General features: G+C 43.0%; 1 protein-coding gene across 1 annotated transcript; it reads right to left on the minus strand.

The window, feature by feature from the left end:
* Positions 1-14,511: 14,511 nt before the first annotated feature.
* VPS28 (VPS28 subunit of ESCRT-I) lies at positions 14,512-15,935 on the minus strand. Its single transcript, XM_075848609.1, has 3 exons — positions 15,874-15,935; positions 15,419-15,510; positions 14,512-15,266 (listed from the first exon to the last, which is right to left on the minus strand). The coding sequence occupies exons 1-3, from the start codon at positions 15,910-15,912 to the stop codon at positions 15,149-15,151; spliced, it is 249 nt and encodes an 82-aa protein (XP_075704724.1). The 5' UTR covers positions 15,913-15,935; the 3' UTR covers positions 14,512-15,148.
* Positions 15,936-18,615: the final 2,680 nt, after the last annotated feature.

Consider the following 18,615-nt stretch of genomic DNA (forward strand, 5'->3'; position numbering starts at 1 on the left):
TATTCAGTAACAGTATGGGGGTATTATTCAGTAACAGTATGGAGGTATTATTCAGTAACAGTATGGGGGTATTATTCAGTAACAGTATGGGGGTATTATTCAGTAACAGTATGGAGGTATTATTCAGTATCAGTATGGAGGTATTATTCAGTAACAGTATGGGGGTATTATTCAGTAACAGTATGGGGGTATTATTCAGTAACAGTATGGGGGTATTATTCAGTAACAGTATGGAGGTATTATTCAGTAACAGTATGGGGGTATTATTCAGTAACAGTATGGAGGTATTATTCAGTAACAGTATAGAGGTATTATTCAGTAACAGTATGGAGGTATTATTCAGTAACAGTATGGGGGTATTATTCAGTAACAGTATGGGGGTATTATTCAGTAACAGTATGGAGGTATTATTCAGTAACAGTATGGGGTATTATTCAGTGACAGTATGGGGTATTATTCAGTATCAGTATGGAGGTATTATTCAGTATCAGTATGGAGGTATTATTCAGTAACAGTATGGAGGTATTATTCAGTAACAGTATAGAGGTATTATTCAGTAACAGTATGGGGTATTATTCAGTAACAGTATGGAGGTATTATTCAGTAACAGTATGGGGTATTATTCAGTATCAGTATGGAGGTATTATTCAGTAACAGTATGGAGGTATTATTCAGTAACAGTATGGAGGTATTATTCAGTAACAGTATGGAGGTATTATTCAGTAACAGTATGGGGGTATTATTCAGTAACAGTATGGGGGTATTATTCAGTAACAGTATGGGGGTATTATTCAGTAACAGTATGGAGGTATTATTCAGTAACAGTATGGGGTATTATTCAGTAACAGTATGGGGTATTATTCAGTAACAGTATGGAGGTATTATTCAGTAACAGTATGGGGGTATTATTCAGTAACAGTATGGGGTATTATTCAGTAACAGTATGGGGTATTATTCAGTAACAGTATGGGGGTATTATTCAGTAACAGTATGGGGGTATTATTCAGTAACAGTATGGGGGTATTATTCAGTAACAGTATGGGGGTATTATTCAGTAACAGTATGGGGGTATTATTCAGTAACAGTATGGGGTATTATTCAGTAACAGTATGGGGGTATTATTCAGTAACAGTATGGGGGTATTATTCAGTGACAGTATGGGGGTATTATTCAGTAACAGTATGGGGGTATTATTCAGTAACAGTATGGGGTATTATTCAGTAACAGTATGGGGTATTATTCAGTATCAGTATGGAGGTATTATTCAGTAAAAGTATGGGGGTATTATTCAGTAACAGTATGGGGGTATTATTCAGTAACAGTATGGAGGTATTATTCAGTAACTGTATGGGGGTATTATTCAGTAACAGTATGGAGGTATTATTCAGTAACAGTATGGGGGTATTATTCAGTAACAGTATGGAGGTATTATTCAGTAACAGTATGGGGTATTATTCAGTAACAGTATGGGGTATTATTCAGTAACAGTATGGAGGTATTATTCAGTAACAGTATGGGGGTATTATTCAGTAACAGTATGGGGGTATTATTCAGTAACAGTATGGAGGTATTATTCAGTAACAGTATGGGGGTATTATTCAGTAACAGTATGGGGGTATTATTCAGTCACTATGTGGTTATGGTGTGGTGGTATTATTCAGTAACAGTATGGAGGTATTATTCAGTAACAGTATGGGGGTATTATTCAGTAACAGTATGGGGGTATTATTCAGTAACATTATGGGGTATTAGTAACAGTATGGGGGTATTATTCAGTAACAGTATGGGGGTATTATTCAGTAACAGTATGGGGGTATTATTTAGTAACAGTGTGGAGGTATTATTCAGTAACAGTATGGGGGTATTATTCAGTAACAGTATGGGGGTATTATTCAGTAACAGTATGGGGGTATTATTCAGTAACAGTATGGGGTATTATTCAGTAACAGTATGGGATATTAGTAACAGTATGGGGTATTATTCAGTAACAGTATGGAAGTATTATTCAGTAACAGTATGGGGGTATTATTCAGTAACAGTATGGGGGTATTATTCAGTAACAGTATGGGGGTATTATTCAGTAACAGTATGGGGGTATTATTCAGTAACAATATGGGGTATTATTCAGTAACAGTATGGCGGTATTATTCAGTAACAGTATGAGGGTATTATTCAGTAACAGTATGGGGGTATTATTCAGTAACAGTATGGGGGTATTATTCAGTAACAGTATGGGGTATTATTCAGTAACAGTATGAGGGTATTATTTAGTAACAGTATGAGGGTATTATTCAGTAACAGTATGGAGGTATTATTCAGTAACAGTATGGAGGTATTATTCAGTAACAGTATGGAGGTATTATTCAGTAACAGTATGGGGGTATTATTCAGTAACAGTATGGGGGTATTATTCAGTAACAGTATGGAGGTATTATTCAGTAACAGTATGGGGGTATTATTCAGTAACAGTATGGAGGTATTATTCAGTAACAGTATGGGGGTATTATTCAGTAACAGTATGGAGGTATTATTCAGTAACAGTATGGGGGTATTATTCAGTAACTGTACGGGGGTATTATTCAGTAACAGTATGGAGGTATTATTCAGTAACAGTATGGAGGTATTATTCAGTAACAGTATGGGGGTATTATTCAGTAACAGTATGGGGGTATTATTCAGTAACAGTATGGAGGTATTATTCAGTAACAGTATGGAGGGATTATTCAGTAACAGTATGGGGGTATTATTCAGTCACTATGTGGTTATGGTGTGGTGGTATTATTCAGTAACATTATGGGGGTATTATTCAGTAACAGTATGGGGGTATTATTCAGTAACAGTATGGGGGTATTATTCAGTAACAGTATGGGGGTATTATTCAGTAACAGTATGGGGGTATTATTCAGTAACAGTATGGGGGTATTATTCAGTAACAGTATGGGGGTATTATTCAGTAACAGTATGGAGGTATTATTTAGTAACAGTATGGGGGTATTATTCAGTAACAGTATGGGGGTATTATTCAGTAACAGTATGGGGGTATTATTCAGTAACAGTATGGGGGTATTATTCAGTAACAGTATGGGGGTATTATTCAGTAACAGTATGGGGGTATTATTCAGTAACAGTATGGAGGTATTATTCAGTAACAGTATGGAGGTATTATTCAGTAACAGTATGGAGGTATTATTCAGTAACAGTATGGTGGTATTATTCAGTAACAGTATGGGGTATTATTCAGTAACAGTATGGGGGTATTATTCAGTAACAGTATGGGGGTATTATTCAGTAACAGTATGGGGGTATTATTCAGTAACAGTATGGGGGTATTATTCAGTAACAGTATGGAGGTATTATTCAGTAACAGTATGGGGTATTATTCAGTAACAGTATGGAGGTATTCAGTAACAGTATGAGGGTATTATTCAGTAACAGTATGGAGGTATTATTCAGTAACAGTATGGGGTATTATTCAGTAACAGTATGGAGGTATTATTCAGTAACAGTATGGGGGTATTATTCAGTAACAGTATGGAGGTATTATTCAGTAACAGTATGGAGATATTATTCAGTAACAGTATGGAGGTATTATTCAGTAACAGTATGGGGTATTATTCAGTAACAGTATGGGGTATTAGTAACAGTATGGAGGTATTATTCAGTAACAGTATGGTGGTATTATTCAGTAACATTATGGAAGTATTATTCAGTAACAGTATGGGGGTATTATTCAGTAACAGTATGGAAGTATTATTCAGTAACAGTATTGGGGTATTATTCAGTAACAGTATGGGGGTATTATTCAGTAACAGTATGGGGTATTATTCAGTAACAGTATGGAAGTATTATTCAGTAACAGTATTGGGGTATTATTCAGTAACAGTATGGAGGTATTATTCAGTAACAGTATGGGGGTATTATTCAGTAACAGTATGGGGTTATTATTCAGTAACAGTATGCAGGTATTATTCAGTAACAGTATTGGGGTATTATTCAGTAACAGTATGGGGTATTATTCAGTAATAGTATGGAGGTATTATTCAGTAACAGTATGGAGGTATTATTCAGTAACAGTATGGAGGTATTATTCAGTAACAGTATGGGGGTATTATTCAGTCACTATGTGGTTATGATGTGGGGGTATTATTCAGTAACAGTATGGGGGTATTATTCAGTAACAGTATGGAGGTATTATTCAGTAACAGTATGGGGGTATTATTCAGTAACAGTATGGGGGTATTATTCAGTAACAGTATGGGGGTATTATTCAGTAACAGTATGGGGTATTATTCAGTATCAGTATGGAGGTATTATTCAGTAACAGTATGGGGGTATTATTCAGTAACAGTATGGAGGTATTATTCAGTAACAGTATGGGGGTATTATTCAGTAACAGTATGGGGGTATTATTCAGTAACAGTATGGGGTATTATTCAGTATCAGTATGGAGGTATTATTCAGTAACAGTATGGGGGTATTATTCAGTAACAGTATGGAGGTATTATTCAGTAACAGTATTGGGGTATTATTCAGTAACAGTATGGGGTATTATTCAGTAACAGTATGGAGGTATTATTCAGTAACAGTATGGGGTTATTATTCAGTAACAGTATGGAAGTATTATTCAGTAACAGTATGGGGGTATTATTCAGTAACAGTATGGGGGTATTATTCAGTGACAGTATGGGGGTATTATTCAGTAACAGTATGGGGGTATTATTCAGTAACAGTATGGAGGTATTATTCAGTAACAGTATGGGGGTATTATTCAGTAACAGTATGGAGGTATTATTCAGTAACAGTATGGGGGTATTATTCAGTAACAGTATGGAGGTATTATTCAGTAACAGTATGGGGGTATTATTCAGTAACAGTATGGGGGTATTATTCAGTAACAGTATGGAGGTATTATTCAGTAACAGTATGGAGGTATTATTCAGTAACAGTATGGGGTATTATTCAGTAACAGTATGGGGGTATTATTCAGTAACAGTATGGGGGTATTATTCAGTAACAGTATGGGGGTATTATTCAGTGACAGTATGGGGGTATTATTCAGTGACAGTATGGGGGTATTATTCAGTAACAGTATGGGGGTATTATTCAGTAACAGTATGGGGGTATTATTCAGTAACAGTATGGGGGTATTATTCAGTAACAGTATGGAGGTATTTTTCAGTAACAGTATGGGGGTATTATTCAGTAACAGTATGGAGGTATTATTCAGTAACAGTATGGGGGTATTATTCAGTAACAGTATGGGGGTATTATTCAGTAACAGTATGGGGGTATTATTCAGTAACAGTATGGAGGTATTATTCAGTAACAGTATGGGGGTATTATTCAGTAACAGTATGGGGGTATTATTCAGTAACAGTATGGGGGTATTATTCAGTAACAGTATGGGGGTATTATTCAGTAACAGTATGGGGTATTATTCAGTAACAGTATGGTGGTATTATTCACTAACAGTATGGGGGTATTATTCAGTAACAGTATGGGGGTATTATTCAGTAACAGTATGGAGGTATTACTCATTATCAGTATGGGGGTATTATTCAGTAACAGTATGGGGGTATTATTCAGTAACAGTATGGGGGTATTATTCAGTAACAGTATGGGGGTATTATTCAGTAACAGTATGGAGGTATTATTCAGTATCAGTATGGAGGTATTATTCAGTAACAGTATGGGGGTATTATTCAGTAACAGTATGGAGATATTATTCAGTAACAGTATGGGGGTATTATTCAGTAACAGTATGGAAGTATTATTCAGTAACAGTATTGGGGTATTATTCAGTAACAGTATTGGGGTATTATTCAGTAACAGTATGGAGATATTATTCAGTAACAGTATGGAGGTATTATTCAGTAACAGTATGGGGTATTATTCAGTAACAGTATGGGGGTATTATTCAGTGACAGTATAGGGGTATTATTCAGTAACAGTATGGGGGTATTATTCAGTAACAGTATGGGGGTATTATTCAGTAACAGTATGGGGGTATTATTCAGTAACAGTATGGAGGTATTATTCAGTAACAGTATGGGGGTATTATTCAGTAACAGTATTGGGGTATTATTCAGTAACAGTATTGGGGTATTATTCAGTAACAGTATGGGTTATTATTCAGTAACAGTATGGAGATATTATTCAGTAACAGTATGGGGTATTATTCAGTGACAGTATGGGGGTATTATTCAGTGACAGTATAGGGGTATTATTCAGTAACAGTATGGGGGTATTATTCAGTAACAGTATGGGGGTATTATTCAGTAACAGTATGGAGGTATTATTCAGTAACAGTATGGAGGTATTATTCAGTAACAGTATGGGGGTATTATTCAGTAACAGTATGGGGTTATTATTCAGTAACAGTATGGAGGTATTATTCAGTAACAGTATGGGGTATTATTCAGTAACAGTATGGGGGTATTATTCAGTAACAGTATGGGGGTATTATTCAGTGACAGTATAGGGGTATTATTCAGTGACAGTATAGGGGTATTATTCAGTAACAGTATGGGAGTATTATTCAGTAACAGTATGGAGGTATTATTGAGTAACAGTATGGAGGTATTATTGAGTAACAGTATGGAGGTATTATTCAGTAACAGTATGGGGGTATTATTCAGTAACAGTATGGGGGTATTATTCAGTAACAGTATGGGGGTATTATTCAGTAATAGTATGGAGGTATTATTCAGTAACACTATGTGGTATTGTTCAGTAACAGTATGGGGGTATTATTCAGTAACAGTATGGAGGTATTATTCAGTAACAGTATGGAGATATTATTCAGTAACAGTATGGAGGTATTATTCAGTATCAGTATGGAGGTATTATTCAGTAACAGTATGGGGTATTATTCAGTAACAGTATGGGGGTATTATTCAGTAACAGTATGGGGTATTATTCAGTAACAGTATGGGAGTATTATTCAGTAACAGTATGGAGGTATTATTCAGTAACAGTATGGGGGTATTATTCAGTATCAGTATGGGGTATTATTCAGTAACAGTATGGGAGTATTATTCAGTAACAGTATGGAAGTATTATTCAGTAACAGTATGGGGGTATTATTCAGTAACAGTATGGAGGTATTATTCAGTAACAGTATGGGGTATTATTCAGTAACAGTATGGAGGTATTATTCAGTAACAGTATGGGGGTATTATTCAGTAACAGTATGGCGGTATTATTCAGTAACAGTATGGAGGTATTATTCAGTAACAGTATGGGGGTATTATTCAGTAACAGTATAAGGGTATTATTCAGTAACAGTATGGAGGTATTATTCAGTAACAGTATGGAGGTATTATTCAGTAACAGTATGGGGGTATTATTCAGTAACAGTATGGAGGTATTCAGTAACAGTATGGGGGTATTATTCAGTAACAGTATGGAGATATTATTCAGTAACAGTATGGAGGTATTATTCAGTAACAGTATGGGGGTATTATTCAGTAACAGTACGGGGGTATTATTCAGTAACAGTATGGGGGTATTATTCAGTAACAGTATGGGGGTATTATTCAGTAACAGTATGGGGGTATTATTCAGTTACAGTATGGGGGTATTATTCAGTAACAGTATGGAGGTATTATTCAGTAACAGTATGGAGGTATTATTCAGTAACAGTATGGGGTATTATTCAGTAACAGTGTGGGGGTATTATTCAGTAACAGTATGGAGGTATTATTCAGTAACAGTATGGGAGTATTATTCAGTAACAGTGTGGGGGTATTATTCAGTAACAGTATGGGGTATTATTCAGTAACAGTGTGGGGGTATTATTCAGTAACAGTATGGGGGTATTATTCAGTAACAGTATGGGGTATTATTCAGTAACAGTATGGGGTATTATTCAGTAACAGTATGGGGGTATTATTCAGTAACAGTATGGGGGTATTATTCAGTAACAGTATGGGGTATTATTCAGTAACAGTATGGGGTATTATTCAGTAACAGTATGGGGGTATTATTCAGTAACAGTATGGGGTTATTATTCAGTAACAGTATGGGTTATTATTCAGTAACAGTATGGGGGTATTATTCAGTAACAGTATGGAGGTATTATTCAGTAACAGTATGGGGGTATTATTCAGTAGCAGTATGGGGGTATTATTGGTAATGTTGGTATTACAATCTATGTACATTACAGTGGTGGGGGGCTGTGGGGAGTGTGAGTGGCAGCAGATGATCAGGGTAAGAGACAGTCCGCAGAGTGGCATGTGATGTGCTTTGACATGTAGGTGATACTTACGTGTGGTATGAGGGCCCATAACTTGTGCACCGCACAGGGCCAAAGATCATATGAATCCACCACTGGCATGGAGCCATCACAGGCAGACCCTACAATACAGCTGGTAGAGCAAAGAAACCAGCCCAGGACGTGCCGCTTCAAAACAGCGCTGATCGCGATCCGTCCTGGACTGGCCTGAATGTAATTGCAGAGAGTGACGCCACAAATGAGACTGGCTGCCTAGGAGAGATAGGGGGCTGTGCAGACTGTACTATTTGCACTGCACTGATTGGCAGTAAGAAGAATTCTTGAAATATTTTCCATACTTCAAACAGCACTTTAAGGCTATGTTCACACTGAGTTTTTTGGGATTTTGAGGCAGATTTTGTCCTTCCTGCACGTCGTTTGCCGCGATTTTCACCGCATTTTTCGCTCACGGCCATTGAGTCCTACGGGCAAAAAACTTAGCGAAATACCCTTTCTCTGCCTCCCATGGATGTCAATAGGAGGTCAGAGGCGTAAACGTGCGAAGATATGGCATGTCCCTTCTTTCTCGGGAGGCATTTTCGGCCGGTTTTTGACGAGTTTTGCGGACATCAAATGCTTTCCTATTTAAAAAATGTATATATTGCGTGTTCGATGTGTAAAGTTAGGAATGAGAAAACTCCGATAGATTTGTGGGGGGGGGGGGGGGGGAGCCTTTTTATAGTTCGCCTCCGGCGGCAGACGGGCTAGGATCTCCCCTGGACACGGACTATCTTGTAATGTCATTTGGTCTTGGTTTTGCCGCAGCCACTTCCCAACATTTTTTCAATGTTTTCAGGGACATCCACCTTGAGCAGCATCACAAACAGGTCCACGCCCTACTACAAGAACATGGCGGACAAGATTGAGTTTGAACAGACTACAATTCAATATCTTGGGTATATTATATCTTCAGAAGGTCGGAGTATGGACTCTAGTGAAATCAAGGCCGTAGTTGATTGGCCAACCCAAAAAAATGAAAAAAGTTCAGAGATTTATTGTTTTTGGTAACTTCTACAGAAAGTTCATTCGAGACAAGATCACGGCACCAATCACCCAAAGAAGAAAGTGACCCGGAGGCTCAAGACACTCAATCAGTGGAAGAATCTCTTTACATCAGCGCCATATTAATTCACTGCGGGGTTTGATGCTTCGGATTCTGCAGGGGGGGGGGGTCCTGTCTCAGCGGTCAGATGGGATGTTGTTGCCCTTGTGCTGATTATTCTAGTCACATGTCCTCCTCATAAGAGAGCTACGACATTGGAAATAAAGACCTGCTAGCGATAAACCGCTGATTATAGAAATCTGGAAATTATCCGCGACGCCCAAAGAATCTCCCCAGACCAGCCGGATGGAATTCATCCTTTACTCCATTTCATTGTCTGGTTACTTCTTCTCTATTTTTTAGTCCACACAGAAAGACTAAATATATTAGGAAGGGGAAAGGGGAGAATTATATGAATATTTTGTATAAAACACCGGCAGGAGTCCTCGTGTATTGCTTGGGGAAAGGAATCTTATTAGGTGAATACAAAACAGGGACACGTCACCACTAAATTTTGTTAGGTTTCATTTAAGAGATTGTCCTGTCCTGTCCCTACTCTATTGCCGGGATCGTCCCGACATGCGTTTCTGACAGTAATCTGCTTCTTGTAGGGGCCTGAGAGGCTAGACCGGTCTCTAATCATTGCTCAGTACTCGGTAGCACAGATAAAGGAGGTTGCAATCCAATCCACTCTCCCTTTTACTCCCATAATAAACATAATAAAATGTATTAGATGAATATAAAACGAGGACACGTCACCACTAAGTTTCCTTTCCCCAGGTAATACATGAGGACTCCTGCCAGTATTTTATACAAAATATTCATATGCTTACCCCAAATTCTCCCCCTTTCCCAAAATATTCTGTATCTCTACTGGTGGTGAACATCGGGGCAAGTAATGAGAGATAAAATTCAAGAGAGGAGGTCCTCCCTCTACCGCACAGAAACACAAGTAGGACAGCACAATTTTATCGGAAGAGAACTTTGTAGGGGCTTCTTATCCAGGATAGTTCCGGACTCTACTTAAAGAGGCTCTGTCACCAGATTATAAGTGCCCTGTCTCCTACATGTGATCAGTGCTGTAATGTAGAGAACAGTGGTCCTAGTAATAAAGAGGCTGTCACCAGATTATAAGTGCCCTGTCTCCTACATGTGATCAGTGCTGTAATGTAGATAACAGTGGTCCTAGTAATAAAGAGGCTGTCACCAGATTATAAGTGCCCTGTCTCCTACATGTGATCGGCGCTGTAATGTAGATAACAGTGGTCCTAGTAATAAAGAGGCTGTCACCACATTATAAGTGCCCTGTCTCCTACATGTGATCAGTGCTGTAATGTAGATAACAGTGGTCCTAGTAATAAAGAGGCTGTCAAAGATTAATTTATAATCTGGTGACAGCCTCTTTATTACTAGGACCACTGTTATCTACATTACAGCGCCGATCACATTGTGTAGGAGAGAGGACACTTATAATGTGGTGACAGAGCCTCTTTATTACTAGGACCACTGTTATCTACATTACAGCGCCGATCACATTATGTAGGAGACAGGACACTTATAATCTAGTGACAGCCTCTTTATTACTAGGACCACTGTTATCTACATTACAGCGCCGATCACATTATGTAGGAGACAGGACACTTATAATCTGGTGACAGCCTCTTTATTACTAGGACCACTGTTATCTACATTACAGTGCTGATCACATTATGTAGGAGACAGGACACTTATAATCTGGTGACAGCCTCTTTATTACTAGGACCACTGTTATCTACATTACAGCGCCGATCACATTATGTAGGAGACAGGGCACTTATAATGTGGTGACAGCCTCTTTATTACTAGGACCACTGTTATCTACATTACAGCACTGATCACATTATGTAGGAGACAGGACACTTATAATGTGGTGACAGCCTCTTTATTACTAGGACCACTGTTATCTACATTACAGCGCCGATCACATTATGTAGGAGACAGGACACTTATAAAATGGCGACAGAGCTTCTTTTAGCATTTATGGCCCATCCACAGGACAAATGTCTGATAGATGTGGGTTCCACCTCTGGGATCTGCATCATCTCTAGATCGAGGCCCCCAGACCCACCTTCTACCACTGACGCTGCTGGGTTTTGTGGTCGACCTCCCTCTTTCCATAGGAATGGACACCATCCTGGTTGTTCTAGAAGTTTCACAAAGATGTTCCCCTACATTCCAATCACGGGAATACCGGCTGCGGAAAACAAACTGCTAAACAAAGGACTCTGAAAATATGCGAGTTACACGGAGTTCCACATCTCTGATCATGGATCACTTTTATATTCTGGGAAAGTTTTTGCTCTGCTTCTGGGATAAGAGAGAATTTGTCTTCTGCCTTTTATCTCCAATCAAATGGACAAACGGAAAGAACTTTAGGAGCTCCTGGACAGAGCCCCCGATGCTGCATTAGATCGCCGGATGATTTGTTGGATTACTCACCCATGTCACATGACATCACCGTCCTTTCCATGTGGAGAGAGGTCTTCTCCCATCTTCATTCCTGATTCTCTCATTTCTCCCTCTTCCAGCCGCGACTGAATGTTGCCGACTTTACAATAAAACTCAAGAAAAGATTCAAAAACTACATATAAAAACAACAGCCGCTGAGAAACACCGGAGAAGAAGTGCTGCTGATCGTGACGGGACCGTCCACCAAAACGCAAAGCTGAAAATACCTTCTCCAAAGTTGGGACAGAAATATTTTGGGCCATTTCAAATTTAATGAAGTTAATGAAGTCACTTTCTGTTTAAGACTCCGAGACGTTGAAGGCGCCTCCGGTTTTCTATTGTTCTCTCAAAGCCATTTCACGAAGATCCTTCTCCGGCCGACATTTACCACCAGGGAACTGTTGGGCTCCAGAATCTGTCGGCATAAGTTGCAGTATTGGAAGGGTTACGGCTCCGTGAATTCTTGGGAACCGGAAAACAATGTTCAGGCTCCAGGGCTTAAAACAGAGATATCTGCAGAAGCCGGGACATCCAGAGACGAGGAGTCCGGAGTCATCCCCAGAAGATCCCGTGCCCCAGGCAGGAGCTCTCATCCCGGAGCCGCGGCTCCCATGCGGAGTCTATGGTCGAGGTTCACACACAGCATAAATACTGCAGATTTTCATTACAGAAGATCGTCAGGATAATAGAATAGTAGCAGAGTGGGTGACATTATCCACACGTTGCGTAAAAAAACAGAAAACCGCTTCACACATTGACCGGCGGTGCCATTTTTTTTTACATTTCGCTGCATGTGAATTTATGCCGTGGAATCGCTGCTTTTCTGTTGCAATTTTCCCCATTGAATTCAATGCGGAGGTAAAACCCGCAGCGTGTTATGAATTCCACCGCAAAAATCGCAACTCAGAAAAAAGCCTAGACTTACCCAGAATTCTCTGCTCCTGCGTCCAGCTTGGCCTTCTGAGGGGATGTTTCATCCTAGGTTACTGCGGCATCCAATCACGTCCTGCTGCGGTCACATGGCCTGAAACATCCTCCCAGGAGGCCGTGCTGCAGGACGTCAGAGGGACGCGTCGCCATGACTACGGCCATTTTTCGCTTTACCTGCGGTTTGCTGCAGCGGACGTTCCAGCCCAAAATCTGCACCTCAACTTGGTGATTTTTCAGCTGGAATTCCCTGCGGGGATCAGGGTGGATACTCTGGGCACTTTTTGTCAGCACCTCCACCGTGTGACCAAAGCTGAAGTCTTAGGCTCAATACACACGATGTGTATTACGTGTGACAAAACCGCAGCGCAATACAGTACCAGACTACGCAATGGGATTCCAGGAAATCTCATGTCCACGCTGCGGTATTTTACAGGACGAAAATTTATCTGTGATGCGCATTTTAAAATCCACAACGTGTCAATTTATCTTGCGTTTCCGAATTGTATCTGCCTAGTGCAGGGGAAAATCGCACCACAACCCGCGGCAAACACCACCCGTGGCCGCCTGAGGGTCCATCCACACAACGGATTATCTGCAGTCACTTTCCACATCAAGTAGCAGACAATCCGCTGCGGAAGATCGGCACCACTTCATGCGGGTTTTTGCTGCGGTTATTTCCACGGTCACGTGATGGGATGTTTCTTCTTGCTGTGATATTATTTCCACCGGCTGTAAGAAATTGCGCAGCACATCAGGAAACCGCAGGCAATACGCGCACTTTACAATAATTGACACGCTGTAGAGCTAGAATCCCGCAGGTGAAGTTCTGGGCTCAATGTTTCCGCAGCGCGCGGGGGACACTCGTTACATCACCCCCACTTTGCTGCTACTGTATTCCGCTGCGTAATTTCCATCCACAATTCCAGACAGAAAACACGCAGCAAATCCGTCACGTGTGGAGCGGCCGCATGGCCTCTGACGCGGAGCGGCCCCATCGCCTCTGACGCGGAGCGGCCCCATCGCCTCTGACGCGGAGCGGCCCCATCGCCTCTGACGCGGAGCGGCCCCATCGCCTTTGACGCGGAGCGGCCCCATCACCTTTGACGCGGAGCGGCCCCATCACCTCTGACGCGGAGCGGCCCCATCACCTTTGACGCGGAGCGGCCCCATCACCTTTGACGCGGAGCGGCCCCATCACCTCTGACGCGGAGCGGCCCCATCACCTCTGACGCTCATTTCCCCTTACCATTTGCTTACATGGAAATTTGAGGGAAATCCGCGGAGAACCGGGATCCACATACCGAGCGCCGCTCCGACTCTCACGCTATAGATTTGTTGGAGACTTAGAAACGGCAGTGGAAAGATTTCCAGCATTTTATGTTACGGTTATTTGTGGTGTTACATAGGACTGCAGGCGGCACCTGCGGCGTGATCTTCCTGTAATAGATCGAGTTCTGCTCCATCTGTATGACGAGTCCTTGGAGGAGACCGTTGGAGAATCTTGGAGTTTCCACGTCTGTAATATTCTTCCTATGACGGCAGGCGCGGGACCTCCTCCGTGACCTCTGATTGACGACCGCCGCTGTTACGGTTCTGATTTATGGACGTTCTCTGCTATAATAAAGAGGCTTTGGCGAGTTCCCGGCCCCGCAGCAGGACGGTCGTCTTCAGTGCGGCTTCTTCTCACGTATGACATCGGAGGAGAACACGACTTCTGATAATCACCATGTGCCCGACCGCAGCTTTAATGTGTAAACACAACCCCACCGGGACCGACTACAACAAGCCAACATCTTTATTACATGTAGAGGAGACGGGGGGCGGGCCGGAGGGGTCAGGGAGACGGGGGGCGGGCCGGAGGGGTCAGGGAGACGGGGGGCGGGCCGGAGGGGTCAGGGAGACGGGGGGCGGGCCGGAGGGGTCAGGGAGACGGGGGGCGGGCCGGAGGGGTCAGGGAGACGGGGGCGGGCCGGAGGGGTCAGGGAGACGGGCCGGAGGGGTCAGGGAGACGGGCCGTAGGGGTCAGGGAGACGGGGGGCGGGCCGGAGGGGTCAGGGAGACGGGGGGCGGGCCGGAGGGGTCAGGGAGACGGGGGGCGGGCCGGAGGGGTCAGGGAGACGGGGGGCGGGCCGGAGGGGTCAGGGAGACGGGGGGCGGGCCGGAGGGGTCAGGGAGACGGGGGGCGGGCCGGAGGGGTCAGGGAGACGGGGGGCGGGCCGGAGGGGTCAGGGAGACGGGGGGCGGGCCGGAGGGGTCAGGGAGACGGGGGCGGGCCGGAGGGGTCAGGGAAACAGCTCATCATCCGGGAAGGATGTGGGACAATCGTATTCTCCATAAATAGTGTTCTCTCTACTTCAAGACATGAAAAGGCTCCAGGGATCCGTCACGTAGGGGATCAGGGACAGCCCGCGGGGCTAGGAGTGCAGGAAGCGGTTGAAGGCGTTATATGCAGATTCCAGGTCAAACAACATCTGCCGGACTTGGGAATCGTCGAGTTCATCGGAGGCCGACATGCTGCTTAACTTCTGCAACCTGTGGATGAGAAGGTGTCAGAGAAGAAGAGGACTACAGACCCCTCCAGGGACCCCCCCCCCCCCCTATACTCCGCTCCTGCGGCAATGACTGGGGGGGGGGGGGGTCACAGGAGACAACACACAGGAACCCCCGGGGGGCGCTATCCTCACCATTGGCTGACTTTCTCTCTACCCTCGAAATCTGGCGGCAGGTGGCTCATTCGGTTCATGGTCTCCATCAGCTCCCGCAGGTCAGGCTGGATCTGTAAGGAGAGAAGCGGATAGTGAGCGGAGTCCGTACACAGCGACATCGGACTCCATGAAATCATTACAAGGGCCCCGGCGCTATAGATAAGTCTACTTTAACCTATTGCTCCCCAGACTGTGTGAAACTACAACCCTCGGCATGTAGAAAGAGCAGCAGGATGCCTGAACAGGCTGGGATGTGTAGTTCCACCCCCCCGTCCCCTCATGATGTGCTCCCCAGTGGGGGGGGGGGGTGTGCGTGTGCGTGCGTGACCCCTCCTGAACTATAGGGCAGAACAACCTACAGACAACTCATTATCCCGTGTGGAGACGACGTCATCGGGGGTGAACTATAGGGCAGAAGGTGCGGGAGACGTTACCTCATCCATCGCCCGGATCTCTAAACGCAGTTTATCCATCACAGTAATGAAAAGCTGAAAGAAGAAAGATCAAGACGTCACAGAGGAAACAGAGGAGGAATAATCATCTACCAGCGGCACCGCCTTATATCACAGGAGACATATAGATCTCTATAAGGGAGGACTGTACACATTACATCATTATCCTACCAGGACAGTGACACCTCCTTATATCACACAGGAGACATATAGATCTCTATAGGGGGGGGGGACTGTACACGTTACATCATTATCCTACCAGGACAGCGACACCTCCTTATATCACACAGGAGACATATAGATCTCTATAGGGGGGGACTGTACACATTACATCATTATCCTACCAGGACAGCGGCTCCTCCTTATATCTCACAGGAGACATATAGATCTCTATAAGGGAGGACTGTACACGTTACATCATTATCCTACCAGGACAGCGGCACCGCCTTATATCACACAGGAGACATATAGATCTCTATAAGGGAGGACTGTACACGTTACATCATTATCCTACCAGGACAGCGACACCTCCTTATATCACACAGGAGACATATAGATCTCTATAGGGGGGACTGTACACGTTACATCATTATCCTACCAGGACAGCGGCTCCTCCTTATATCACAGGAGACATATAGATCTCTATAGGGGGGACTGTACACATTACATCATTATCCTACCAGGACAGCGGCACCGCCTTATATCACAGGAGACATATAGATCTCTATAAGGGAGGACTGTACACGTTACATCATTATCCTACCAGGACAGTGACACCTCCTTATATCACAGGAGACATATAGATCTCTATAGGGGGGACTGTACACATTACATCATTATCCTACCAGGACAGCGACACCGCCTTATATCACACAGGAGACATATAGATCTCTATAGGGGGGACTGTACATGTTACATCATTATCCTACCAGGACAGCGGCTCCTCCTTATATCACAGGAGACATATAGATCTCTATAGGGGGGACTGTACACATTACATCATTATCCTACCAGGACAGCGGCACCTCCTTATATCACAGGAGACATATAGATCTCTATAGGGGGGACTGTACATGTTACATCATTATCCTACCAGGACAGCGACACCTCCTTATATCACACAGGAGACATATAGATCTCTATAGGGGGGACTGTACACATTACATCATTATCCTACTAGGACAGCGACACCTCCTTATATCACACAGGAGACATATAGATCTCTATAGGGAAGGACTGTACACGTTACATCATTATCCTACCAGGACAGCGGCATCTCCTTATATCACACAGGAGACATATAGATCTCTATAGGGGGGACTGTACACATTACATCATTATCCTACTAGGACAGCGACAACTCCTTATATCACAGGAGACATATAGATCTCTATAGGGGGGGACTGTACACATTACATCATTATCCTACCAGGACAGCGACTCCTCCTTATATCACAGGAGACATATAGATCTCTATAGGGGGGACTGTACATGTTACATCATTATCCTACCAGGACAGCAGCTCCTCCTTATATCACACAGGAGACATATAGATCTCTATAGGGGGCACTGTACACATATTACATCATTATCCTACCAGGACAGCGGCTCCTCCTTATATCACAGGAGACATATAGATCTCTATAGGGGGGACTGTACACATTACATCATTATCCTACCAGCCAGGACAGCGGCTCCTCTTTAGATCACAGAAGACATATAGATCTCTATAGGGGGGACTGTACATGTTACATCATTATCCTACCAGGACAGCGACTCCTCCTTATATCACACAGGAGACATATAGATCTCTATAAGGGAGGACTGTACATGTTACATCATTATCCTACCAGGACAGCGACTCCTCCTTATATCACACAGGAGACATATAGATCTCTATAGGGAAGGAATGTACACGTTACATCATTATCCTACCAGGACAGCGACACCTCCTTATATCACACAGGAGACATATAGATCGCTATAGGGGGGAGGACTGTACACATTACATCATTATCCTACCAGGACAGCAACACCTCCTTATATCACAGGAGACATATAGATCTCTATAGGGGGGGGGCTGTACACATTACATCATTATCCTACCAGGACAGCGACTCCTCCTTATAATCACAGGAGACATATAGATCTATATAGGGGAGGACTGTACACATTACATCATTATCCTACCAGGACAGCGACACCTCCTTATATCACAGGAGACATATAGATCTCTATAGGGGGGACTGTACACATTACATCATTATCCTACCAGGACAGCGACTCCTCCTTATAATCACAGGAGACAATAAATATCTCTATAGGGGAGGACTGTACACGTTACATCATTATCCTACCAGGACAGCAACACCTCCTTATATCACACAGGAGACATATAGATCTCTATAGGGGGGACTGTACACGTTACATCATTATCCTATCAGGACAGCGACACCTCCTTATATCACACAGGAGACATATAGATCTCTATAGGGGGGGGGGAACTGTACACGTTACATCATTATCCTACCAGGACAGTGACACCTCCTTATATCACAGGAGACATATAGATCTCTATAGGGGGGACTGTACATGTTACATCATTATCCTACCAGGACAGCGGCTCCTCCTTATATCACAGGAGACATATAGATCTCTATAGGGGGGACTGTACATGTTACATCATTATCCTACCAGGACAGCCTACACCTCCTTATATCACAG

Source organism: Rhinoderma darwinii, unplaced genomic scaffold (genome assembly GCF_050947455.1).
Source record: "Rhinoderma darwinii isolate aRhiDar2 unplaced genomic scaffold, aRhiDar2.hap1 Scaffold_4347, whole genome shotgun sequence".
NCBI lineage: Eukaryota > Metazoa > Chordata > Amphibia > Anura > Rhinodermatidae > Rhinoderma > Rhinoderma darwinii.

Excerpts from the sequence above, each read along its gene's own strand:
- VPS28 (XM_075848609.1), bottom strand. The coding sequence starts at position 15,912 with ATGGATAAACTGCGTTTAGAGATCCGGGCGATGGATGAG. Across the intron at positions 15,511-15,873 it reads AGATCCGGGCGATGGATGAG|ATCCAGCCTGACCTGCGGGA; the intron begins GTAACGTCTCCC and ends CTCTCCTTACAG. Across the intron at positions 15,267-15,418 it reads AGAGAGAAAGTCAGCCAATG|GTTGCAGAAGTTAAGCAGCA; the intron begins GTGAGGATAGCG and ends TCTCATCCACAG.